The 12,562-nt window shown below is 41.6% G+C and overlaps 1 protein-coding gene across 3 annotated transcripts in view; it reads right to left on the bottom strand.

Moving 5' to 3' along the window:
* tspan4a (tetraspanin 4a) overlaps window positions 1-12,562 on the bottom strand; it is a 132,807-nt gene that overhangs the window by 47,474 nt on the left and 72,771 nt on the right. For all 3 annotated transcript variants that reach the window (XM_069719885.1, XM_069719884.1, XM_069719886.1), the window contains one exon: window positions 594-785. In XM_069719885.1, coding sequence (XP_069575986.1) covers window positions 594-785 — 192 coding nt within the window. The remainder of the gene's footprint in view (window positions 1-593; window positions 786-12,562) is intronic.

Below are 12,562 nucleotides of genomic sequence, written 5' to 3'. Positions count from 1 at the left end.
CTTTTCCAGTAAAACAGCAGTGTATTTGCACGAACATGCACGCGTTGTTTTCTGGTGTTGCGGTTACATTGCTTATATGAATTGCACTTTGCCTACATTTAGCTGTTTGTGTAATATTATAGTCCTACAGTATTGAAATTGTGCCATTGTGAGGCGTCCACGCACATGCCAGAGGGAACATGGATAGAGGACAGGGCTTTGAATAAACTAGCAATTTGCACAATTTTCGATTGTCTTAACAAGCTGTTGGCAGGACAATATTTACGAGGGGGCAATCAGCGTTTGTCCTCCATCACGCGCCCTGTTTAATGCGACATGCGTCGACTTTTCTCGTCGACGCGACGGCAACTGTCGCAAAGACGCGCTGCCCTCTAGTGGCCCGGCGGGTGTATTACACGCTGCGCCGTGAGAGTTAAGCAACAAACCCACGTCGAATTTAAAATGAATGACTTCTCGTGTATGGGGATACTGTATTTTTCTTGCTGAAGCTCAGCCCGACAGCAGCTGTACACAATGTAAAGGCTTTTCACAAAATGGACACCCGGATGAATGGATGGCCTCAGCATCAGAAAGCATCCCGGCAAATAACTTACTGTCAGCAGCAGAGGACGGCTCTCCTTGACAGCTCCCACGCAGCCCAGACAGCCGATCACCATGATGATGGTGCCCACCGCGATGAGCAGGTTGGCTGCCGACAGGGAGGGAAGGGATGATGACAGGGTGGCGAAGTTTCCTTGGGTCACCGAGAGCCAGACCCCCACCCCCAGTATGCCACATCCTCCCAACTGTAGAGGAAACAGAAAGAAGGGGGAGGAGGGGGGAAGCTGTCAGTGAGCTAACGGCGCAGTCACACTAAACACAGACTCAGTCAAACAGGACGCTGCACAAAAACATTTTACGGATTTGTTGTGACTGTGTGTTTGCCTTTTAAACTGCACAGCGGTGAGGGCGGGCAAATATTGAAGCAGGAAACAATCCTCTCAAAAGTGGAGAACAGCAGCAGGAGTCGAGGTGAAAGATAAAAAAATAAAAAAAAAATAAAAAAATAGCAGAGCAAAGCAACCCGGGCCTCCAAACAACTCGGTTAAAAGGAGGAATTTTGCATTTGGGAAAATAGGATTGTTCGCCTTTTTGCAAAGAGTAAGAGAAGACTGAAATGGTTCTGTCGGGTGAAGGCCACAACCAGCAGCAGCTTAGCTTAGCGTAAAGACTGTGAACGTGGAAACAGCTAGCCCTGCTCTGTGAAACAGTAATCCCCCTGCCACCACTTCTAAAGCTCATTAATTAACATGTCAGATCGCGTTTGCTCAAACCAAAATGAACAAATGGCAAGATGGCCTCTGTGAGTCACTAGTAGCTCTCAAACACACCACTTGATAATAAGAGGTGTCAGTTTTCGAGCTGCTCTTTTCTCCCTCTGACGTACCAGCTAAAAAAATCCCCTTGTTTTCTTAATAGTTCACACAATAAGCACCCGAAGCCGCTTCGGTTTGAGAGTTCGGTACTGTAGTGGGTCTGATTGGAAGCGCGGCTGCCCTTTCGGACGTCTCGGTTTGACTGTCCAGTCCACAACCAGAGTTTGACTGACAGCTGTGCCATCCACCTTTACGGACCAGGGTGAGGTGTGAACGAAGCCAAAGGCCGGAGGTGGACTTGCTTTTCAGTAACGCGTCGGCGTCGGCAACCGTTTGCGCCGTGAACGTTATTGCTCACGTGCTCACCTCTGTACTTTGCACGTTACTGGAGGACTCTTGTCGGAGGCCACACCAGAGAAACGATGATGCCACTCCAACGTCCTGATTGGACTCATGTAAAAAAAAAACACGACGACAATCGAGGGGGCCACTACTTTGCTGATTCGGAGATCGCAGGAGGACAAAACGCGCCATCTGCGCCGGCCCCACTCCGCTTTTACGGCTTTTTTTTTTTTTTTTTTTTTTTTAAATGTTTACCGTGCGCGGATGTAACAGTATCAGACTCACAACTTGCACAACCGACACTCCAAACGGACGCAGGACACTCAAGGCTGCCATCGTGCATACGCAAATGTGTAGTTTACAGCAAGTGCATCTCTGGACTACTACAGGTACAGAGACGTCTGATGGTAAAATGTGAAAATTGATCCAGTATAATTCGATACATATTGTACGACTTCAATAACATTTTTTATAAATTTGTAACTAACAAAATCACTGCTTTGCTTGGGGTTTCTATTTTGATTAAGGTTTGCGTTAAATTATTCAAGCTCACTTCGAGGTTCAGTTGAACTTTTTAGCATTTTTACCCCTTTTTAATCAGCCCGGTGTGAATATATTGGCCTGGCCACGTTCTATCGTTTCCAACTGCTGCATCCTTATGAGCGTAGACCTCGGGTCCATTCTGAAACTATTGGAGGATCCCTTGAACCAAATGAGCACCAAACGATGATGCACGTTGTGTGCCGAAACTCACCAATCTGTAAACAACAGAGCCCCCCGCCCCCCCTCCCCCCAAACTTGAACAGAGTGAAGCACTATGTCATTGCACTTAGCCCCCCCCCCCCTCTCCCCTCCCCCAAACCGCAACCCCTCCATTTTCCTTTGGTCGCTGATTGGTCCATCCTTCAGAGTGGCTCGGCAAACTTTTATGGGAACAGCATTTGTTGACTATAATTACAGTGAAGATTGACACGGTGAGCAGCAGGCTGGACAGGAGCATCCAGGCTTTCTCTATTAGACAGTTGACTGTCAAGGGTGACAGAAAATATGCGGGAAAGGTTGGCCTTATATTATATATATATATACATATATATATATATATATGACCAATTACAGTCACTTGGGGTCAGTGTTTGAAAAATGCAGCTGATCTTGGAGGATTTTTGCAATATTTGGAGTCCAAATTCAGTGTGGATCATTGGCTTTTTTTTTTTTTTGTGCTTTTTTTCTTTTCCAGACCCAGAGCATGTTTTTCCCTGGAGGCTTTGAATGAAGTGAAGGTTTTCAGACGTTTCAATAGGATTCATCCATCATTCACACACTCTCTATGGCCACTTGCCAAAACCCTCTAAGGCAATAAGATTTACATGGCTAAATACATGATTATTGTATCCCCCTCCTCTCTTCTTTTTTTTTTTTTTTTCTATTTCCAGCCATAGAACAAGATCTTATTTAATGAGCTCTTGAGCTAGAAGTAGGGCAAAGCGAAAATAAAAAAAGTGGGGCTCCATTCACCGAGGCCAGTTTCTGTTCACTGTCTACCATTGCTGGGAGATTTCAGCAGCTTGCAAATGAAGGGTCTTTAGGTCACTGCCGCTCACAACGCACCCTTATTATGCCCTGGAGTGTATTCTCTAATGAATATTGGCCACAGTGAGAAGGGTGAAGGATGAAGGAGGAAAGCCGGGAACAGAAGGTGGCGGTGGTGAACATTTTAAGGGCAGATTAACAAACTCACTCGAGAGGAGGATATGTGGATGGTTTATTTTAGTTCATTGTTGGCTGCATACATCTGTTATAGAGAATTATTTTGGTTAAATTAGACTTAGGTTACTTAAAGGTCCCTCTATTCAGACATAACAGGGCAGTAAGGAGCCTCATCGAGCTTCTGCATATGCACCACAGATGACAGTGGTGACATTAAATATGACCGTTTGTTTTTTTTTAATGTTCTTTCAAAGGCTAAAGCAGTCAAAGCGTATTTGTTTGTAAAGCTTTATGCACTAAACTCATGTGACTTCTGTTTGGTTTTCTGAGCATATTTGTGATTATGCTGCTATGGCAGATTCAAAGATTCAGACCAGAGACTCCATTTAAAAATGGACAGTCTCTAGTGCTGCTTTAAAGTTCAGTATCACGGAGGCTCGCGAGGCTCTAAAAGAAAACCTTCACATCCATTCCATCAGAGAAACCTCTCATGAAATGCAAAGTCAATACATGTTTTCTGCGAGTCATTATGGGCCACTGGCTAAAGTCACTCCTTGTGAAAATAAATCCATAACTAACGCTATGAAACCTCGGCTATATTCAGGGTCATCTTACTACCTTTTAAGCTCATATCTTGGTCATAATAGGGGCTAACCATTCATGCTACACTTGTTATATTATATCATTTTCAGAACAGTCTCAGGCTATCCAATTCTTTCATCATTTAATTACATCATCTTTAGAGGGTTTTTTTTATGTTAGCCTTTATATCTATTTGAAAAAAACTGACTTATGAAATTGTTATATTTTTATATGCATCTCACCATAAAATATTGTCAGCAGAGATATCTTTTTATAATTGCGTAGAGGAGATCGTCTAGAATCTGGTCGTGTTTGAACCATGTTCGAACCAGGACAATGAATGACTCAGTAATTTGAAAAAAAAAACATGTGCATAGTGCCTGACAGAAAATAAATGGCATGAATGACTGCGGGTGGCCAGGGACCCAAACCAAAACCCTGGATGCAGGCTTGGTATAGTTTTACTGAAATGTTACAAGGTCCAAACTAGCATCATAGCTGTTGAGATCACATGGTTGAGGCACTTATTTAAACATGATATTAACGTGTAATATTGCCCTGACGTTTAAGCAACAAGGAGCTTGAAACCTTCCAAATGATGACAATGGACTCTTCTTAATTCTTCAATTTGTTGCCAAAACTGTGATAAATAACAATCTTTATTTGCCAGTAATTTGACATCATTCATGCTCATTCTGCCGGAAGGAGTTCAAAATCAGAGGATATTTAATTCACGGTGATCTAATACAGAGAATAGTAAGAAATCTTCACCTCTGAACTTCTGAAACCAGCAGTTTTCACTTGATTAGTGACTTTTCTGTCAACGAGCTACCAAATTAATTTGTGAGTCGTTTCAAAGCGAGAATACTGAGTAAAGTATTGACTGATATTAGCATGCGGCGCTGATGTCTCACGACTTTTAATCATAACAGTCTCCAAAGTGTGGTCTTGTTTGTGCAGTTGGTTTTGAAGTCTCTCGAGTAGCCTTTCCATCTCGCAGCTTTTTCTGGATATTTTTTTTGCTTTCACACTGATCACAACTGTCCTTGATTAGCACTCATTCCCAAAAACAGCAGCTCAAATCTTTGCAGTCACACAGATTTGCAGTGTTTAAATTGATGCCGCCATCTGGACTGTCTCCCCCTCTCACAGCAGGTTTGTGTATTTGAAGTAGAGCCTCTGAATCCGGCTGCTGATTAGGACCCGGCACTGTGACGGTTCCGTGTCTGAGAACATACAGCTTTCTTCATAAGCAAAAAAAAGACCTTTATTGCATCAGAGAAATAAAAATAAAACCAGTGCACGGTGGAGCACAAATATCCACCTGGATATAATTTTAATGATGTGATGATGAAAGCATGTATGTCTGAATAATTTCCCCAATAAAATATACAAGTTCAGTGGATGTATTTGACTCCTGGGTTCGTAGTGAATAATACACGTGGCTGTTTTAATGACTCCGCCGTACATGAATAACAGTGCTCTGATTTCATTGAACTTATAAGTGCTCCCTCCACAGCATGGGTCAGGAGTGTGTATAGATATAGCTTTGTCAAATATGATTGAGGTGTTAATTTGAGTATATACATATATAAATGATTGAATGAGGAACTGTTAAGGGCAAGGGTTCGTTAATAAGAGTTTTTCTTATGAGTACTACACCAAAAGTTTGAATTCACGTGCTTGATGTATTATTTCCTCTGTGACACTTTGATGTGTGAATCATGTGTGCAGGTTTTCCCAGGAGAGTGAATCCATGTCCTTACATCTGCTCTCATGGTTATCGCCTGGTGGCGAGGTTTAGACAGTGTTGGTTTATAATGTATCTCACGCTTTAGATCCGGATCACCTCTGCAGTATATTTAATGCATAAAAGTTGTGTAAAAATCTGGAATTAGAATATATTTCTGCTCTACTGCCAGTTTGATTTCAAAGGAAAATTCCATTAACAGAACTGATTGGGGTTGAAGTTGTAAATCTGCCGGTCAGTGTATGTGGTAATATGTTATAATGTACTGTATGTTGAGAACATTAGTCAAATACTAAAATCATTTATTGTAAGTCGAAAAATTAGACAGTCTCAATTAATTTTGTGGAGTCAGTATGTGGCTTTGAGTTAAGGCATTGCAGCCTTGCCTGGTTGTGGGTGGGCATTGGTTAGTCTCTATAAGAGAGGTAAACATTATTCATTTCTATTCACACAGTGGACGTTTTGCACATTGTAGCTTCGTAAATACATTGGGTTTTTTTTAATTGTGTGTCCAGGCAGTTCCTCTAGTGGCCACTTGAAGTTGTCCCCAAAAGCGAGTCGATCTAAAGATGTTAAATGCAACCTTACGGTACAAACAAACATGTTTACAGCCTGGTATAAAACAAAAGGTTTCGTCCTTATAGGTCATTTCTAAGTTAATAACAACCGTAATTAATGAATTAACCGATGAAGTTGTATTAAGGCTTAAATTACACATAAATAAGAGCGGGGTTGCTCTGAGTGACAGGTGGGTGACATCACAGTTGACTCTGCAGTACAGGTTTCAGCCAGTAAGAGAGTCTCTGCCAACAGGCTGGATTGAGCAACCAGGCTTCATTCAGTCCGCCTCAGCTCCATTCATGCACCACCTACCAATCACCAACCTATTGGTGACATCACAGAGGCCATGTCTGGTTTTTATTTATATAGTCTATGCTCCAAACGCTGACCTGGCAATCTGCCAGATTTTTTTTATTTTTTTTTGGACAGATAATACATCTTTTTCTGTTAGGAATTTAATCAATAGCAGAAAAAAACATGATACTGTTGCCTATTTAAGAGTCCAACAGATGGACCATTCAGTTTGTTCTGTCCTCCAAATAAAGCCACATAAACCAGAATAGTTCTCAGTTTAAAACTGACACTTACAGTGAAAAGCTTCAGGTTCAAAGAGAAAACAAAACCAACATCATTTCAAAAGCCACAGAATAAGTAAACAATATGTTAAAGCAAACTTTTCAAACCTGATTTTAACATATTATAGCGACACAGGTTGAAAAAAAAATCTGTGGTTATTATCAGCTGCCGCTGAATGAACGAACTCGGTGTTGTTATGTGTTGAGGCCTCGTTGTTGTTTGGGATGTTGGAGAGGTGGCGAGTCAGACCAAATCAGATACTGTGCACGGCATCAAGATCAGCACATCCAATAATCATACCAGGGATTAAACAGTGTTGTGGTTCAGGCTGAAATAACGGTTTGATTAAAATGAAAGAAAACTAACAGTCCTGGTGAGATGAGAGTGACACTGATTGTAGGCAACGTCAAGCGTGGTTGTCGTTGTCGACAATTTGTTAACCCACTCCTGTGTGACTTTGTAACATCACACAACATCCGCCTTTGCTCCTGGTGGATAATAAGGGTCGTAACTGCAAACGCTGCTGGAGAGCCTGGCACCCGAATTTAATGGAACGGCTCACGCTGCCATTTTTCTTGGAGGACAGTATCTTTTTTTTTTTTTTTTATTTTTTTTTGTATCTCCGGCTTGGTCCTCACCAACTTCTGAAATAGACATGTCTCTTTGACTTTCTCCGCCAGCCCGTCCTTTACTTTGACCTTGAATTCTGTTGGTGCTGGACAGGTAGCGTAGATTTGTTGTTCTTTGAAATAATTACAGGAGGGTTTGTGACTCGGCCGTACAGTTTACGTGCAGCGTGAACAACACAAAAGAAATAATTGGATCAAATCTGACGAGCGCTGGTTTGAGTGACGACTTTTTAGTGTGTTAGACACAACAAAAGCAACCTGATCACTTAATACAGACTGAATCCTGATGGAACTTCGCAGAACTTTTGACTGATTGGGCCATAGGCACAAACATCGAACTTCAATATTTTTAATTTTAATTCCGGAACAGCTACTAACAGGTTTCATTTTGATGAAAGCTGGCGAGCTAATAACGTCTGTGAGACTGTACTGGCCCAGGGCGTGCTTGTATCATTTCTGAGGGTCGACATGCTTCATTTGGTAAATGTTTACACTTGACATTTTTATCTCCCCAGCCCACACACTGTTCGGGTGTCAGCGCTGAGCAACATTAGCGAACAAGACAGGGCTGCCAGCATAAAACCTGCTACCATGTGGCTCCAGATTGTGTCTGAAGCACGCTGCTTGAAAATATTTTAGTTTTACATACAAGTCTCCATCAGTGCAGCAAAGTGTGAAAAACAAAGCCCTGTATGATCCATGCTAAAAACAAGTTTTTGTACAGAAATTAACAAGAAAAGTTATTTGGAAAGAGTTTAGTGTTTCAAGTTGAGTCATTTAAGTATATTTCTGATGTGCCACCCTTATTAAGGTCAGTTTAAGGTTGATCTTAAAACTTTGAGGCAATTAAGGACATGTTAAGGTTACGAGATTATATATTTGAACAAATAAAACATGCTGAATGTTTTGGATTTAAAAAAAAAAAATTTGCCTTAAGTTGCTTAAACTGGACTTCCTGTTGGGCATCAAAAATGAAAGCATTCATCACTTTTGTCCACACTAAACTTTTATTACTGGAAGTATGGCAAAGCTTTTGTAGCAGAAGTTCTAAATATTTTACAGTAAAACACTTTGAGGACATTTTTGGAGCTTCGTAGGAACGTGGACTCCTGGCTTCAGTGTTTCCTATGACCCTGATCGTCACTGCAAATTCAAAGTTTGAAAACATGCTGTAAACAACAAGTATTTAATTGTGCAGTTGGCATTCTGCGAGAGTCACCTTGGTTAAAAAATAACTTTTTAGCGGTATCCAGCCATGAAAATTCTGTTTCTATTTTCTGTAACCTGGTTACCTTTCTACGACATATTTTTAGAACAAAATATCTCAGCTGACATCAGAAAATGTTTTTTTTTTTTTCATTTCTACCATCTCTGCTGCAGCAGAAAGAGCCTGTAAGCTAAAACACATTGGTTATGAAGTTATTTGAAAATAATATGCATATAGAAATGTATCTGGGACACCATGTGAAGAATCTATTATGGTACAAGGGGCTGGGTGATGATGATATTTAGACCAGCAGTGTGGATGGTCTAAAGACCCCCTGAAGAGCTGTGACTTCCTCATCAGTGATTTAACACTATCCCACCACATCGTTCGATTAAAAAAAAGTTTTTGATGCATCTCGGGTGTAAGATGGCCCTAACTGGCTGGATAGCATATTTTCTGACTAACAGGTCGCGGCGTTCGAGAGTAAACTGCACTCCTAGAGATGCCAGTTTTCATCCAGCAGCTCTCCCGAGGGCTCTGCACTCTCTCCTTTCATGTTTCATATACAAACAAATGTTGCAGTCAGCAGGAAAACAGTTTTATTATTAAGTTTGTTGATCATTCAGCCAGTTTTTCACCTCTGTGGCATGCGGAGGCAGCCTGTTTTTGCGTTAACGTGCAACCTGGTGTGACAGCTTTTCTCTGAAATTGTCTCAAGTGACCGAAGACATGATTATTGATTTCTGACAGTTGTCATCAGCTTCCACACAGACAGCACCGTGATGAATAAACCCATTTGACAGCAACAAACAAGGGACCTTCAGTGTCTTCTGAAGCAGATGCTAATTACGATGAATTTTCCTCTTTTTAGTGGAATATGGAAACGGACAGGAGAGATTTTGAAGGGAAAATGACGGACTGACTTTGGTTCAGATGGCTGAAATCTTTCCATCTTTCCATCCCTGATAGCCATGATAGTCGTGTGCCCTCTCCTCCCCCGCCCCCCCCCTCTCCGCCCCTGTCTCCCCCAGTAGAATTTAAAGGAGTTTAAAATGTCGATCTGTCAGAGACGCTTCAGCAGAGTCCTTCAAAACAGATCTTATAAAGTCTAAAAAGAAATAAAATCAAAGTGAATTAGCCCAAATCATGCATGTTTTAGCCAAAAGTAATTTTGTTTTTCTTAGTAAGGCACTGTGTAAACAGGAAACTGTGCTTCACCTAAGGCTTTTTGCTGCCTCCAGATTGGGAATTGGACGATGCAAAACATCCTGCCCCTTTGTTGCTAAAGAGAGCACAAACACCAAACTTCCCTCCAGCACCACCTCCCTTGGTTTTCGCAGAGCTGCAGTGCAAAGAGGCGCCTCAACCAATGCGGCTAGTGGCTCATTAGATAGCTGTCACCAGCAGAATATACTGCTAATTAGGCCTGCTAATTAAATTATGACATGCTCACATCTTTCAGCAAATGTGGCTGAACATATGTTTCCCAAATAAAGTTGGTAATTGAAAATGTTGCTTGTTTTGTCGCTTGCTTCTTAAATTAGTCGACGCTTTCTAACCCCAAATTTTACACCAGCAGCAGCAAATGAATTCATTTGAGCTAATTCAAAATTTACACCCCATCGATTTTTCATTGGAATTCATTTATTAAAAACACCCATGTGCCCCCCCCCACCCCTCATCTGTCCATTTTGACAAACAAATTTTTCACGAGCAGTCTCCTGCAGGAATGCAATCTCATGTTCTTCATGACTCAGAGGGATGCGGTGCTGCATGACTGAACCCTAAATCAAAGAGTCAATAATGAAGCGCTGAGATGCATTCATGTGTCACGGCTGCGGGTTTTATGTCCTCTTTTCATTTAGTCATCCATTCAGCCTGGTTTTTATGTTCCCATTTTCTACTCTCTCGCCTCCTCGGATGAGCCACTCCCACCTACTCTTCTTTCCCACCCGCTGCATCACCTGATCGGCCCCGCCCCCCACCCGCTGCATCACCTGATCGGCCCCGCCCCCCACCCGTGCTCACCTGCCGTATTTATACCCCTTGTTACACCTCTCACTCTTTGCCATATTGTCCACGAGCTTGTGTTGTAGTTTCCCTGCATTTTCCCTGTTAGTCTCTTGCTTGTTTTTGTTTTTTTTTTTACCTCAACTGACCTTGAACTACTTCCTGTTTTTGTTTGTCTGCCTGCCTGTTTTTTTTTTTTTTTTTAAACCATGGCCAATCAAATCTACACCCGTGGACCAGATATGACCTGTTTATAACTTGCCATGGCCCTTAAGGAGATGCCTGTCTGAATACTGTTTCACTGTTTTCCCCTCTAACACATATGGACATGGACCTGCTCCAACAGGGGGCTCCAACCTTTTTTTTTTTTTCCTCTGAGAGCTACAAACCAGTTGAATAAGCTTATTTTATGTAAACAAAAAGAAAGAGATACTTTTCACGCACATTGCGTACTACAACAGCATGTGCCTGTCTTTTTCTGTATGCATTTCTTTATATTTTCAATTGATGAAGTTCACACTACTCCCATCTGTTAAAGAAAATCAAAACAATGATTATTACTATTACTGACTCGTCTCTATTTGTCTTTGTCCACATATCACTGTATGCCACCACTCCCCTACGGCTGCATGTGTAATGCATTCAGTCTTTTCTACAGTTAATGAGATGGCTGGCACTGCACGGACTCAACAAGAGAGCTGTATGCTGGAGTGCATCCAGTTAAGTTCACCCTTATGGAGTCGTTGAAATGTTCATGTGTCAGTCTGCTTGGACACCTTGATGTCTGTGTGGAGAAGAGAGGAGATCTCCACACTCAGCAGAACATTCCTCCAGGGACAGCTTGAAGCTCCTGTGTTTCTCGGCCTTTCCTCATATGTAGTTGATAATCTTAACAACAGGTGTCATAACATAATCAAATGCCATAACCTTCTATATAGCCTGTTGATGAATGATACAATGAGTGCCGCTCCGTCAGTGGTTACCGACACCAGCTTTTCAAAAGGGATTTTTTTTTTTTTTTTTTTTTTCCACAAAATAATCCTTCACTGATGTAAATTTCAACTCCTCTGTGTGACCGCTGTCTTTTAAGAGCTGTTTTCAGCTCTTTCACCTTTTCTGTTTGTAGATCGCTTTCAGCCGGAAAGTCCCTTGAAAACTTGCTGTGAACTTTGGTGAAGTGGCGCTCGAGTCTACAATCTTTTACCGACTGATACGCATCAGCATCGCAAATTAGACACGCGCACTTGTTATTTACATTTGTCAAAAAAACTCAGGTTCCCATTCTTCATGAAAATAGTTTACTTTTTTTCTTTTATTGGCCTGGCTACTATCTGCGGTTATTGTCAAATCCATCGCGTGCTTGCGAAAAAAAGCTTCCATTTGCTTTTCCAAACTGCATTTGCGTGGTGCATGTCGGTCCTCTCGTATGATTTTGTGACATCATGTCACACTGATCTGGATTTCAGCGGGGGGCGGATAATTATGCATCCACGATTGATGTGAAAGGCGTAATGGGCTGCTTTTATTCTGCCTGGATATTTGACAAACATCAAGGGAGAGGTAGAAGTTGCTTTGTAAACCTCAGACACCAAGGACACTCTAACTAGATTCTACGTTTTTAAAATCTCTGCAGTCTAGTGAGGCTTTATTGAGATTTACATAAACCTTTTTTACTGTTCATCCATAATCTTGTCGTTCTACAAACATTTTGAAATGCAAAATCCTTGAAGTACAACCGACGGGAAATTGTCTTGAATGTTTGCTTTTCAAGAGGGCGGCAGCAAGCCTGATGGAATTTATCGTTATCGAGTCAGACGCTTATAAAATAAAGCACAACATGGCA

The sequence above is a fragment of the Brachyistius frenatus genome, unplaced genomic scaffold (assembly GCF_029030835.1).
Source record: "Brachyistius frenatus isolate BFR_SWC_R1_liver_20210118 unplaced genomic scaffold, ASM2903083v1 Contig_226, whole genome shotgun sequence".
NCBI classification, from domain to species: Eukaryota; Metazoa; Chordata; class Actinopteri; family Embiotocidae; genus Brachyistius; species Brachyistius frenatus.
This window is presented reverse-complemented; position numbering and strand designations above follow the sequence as displayed.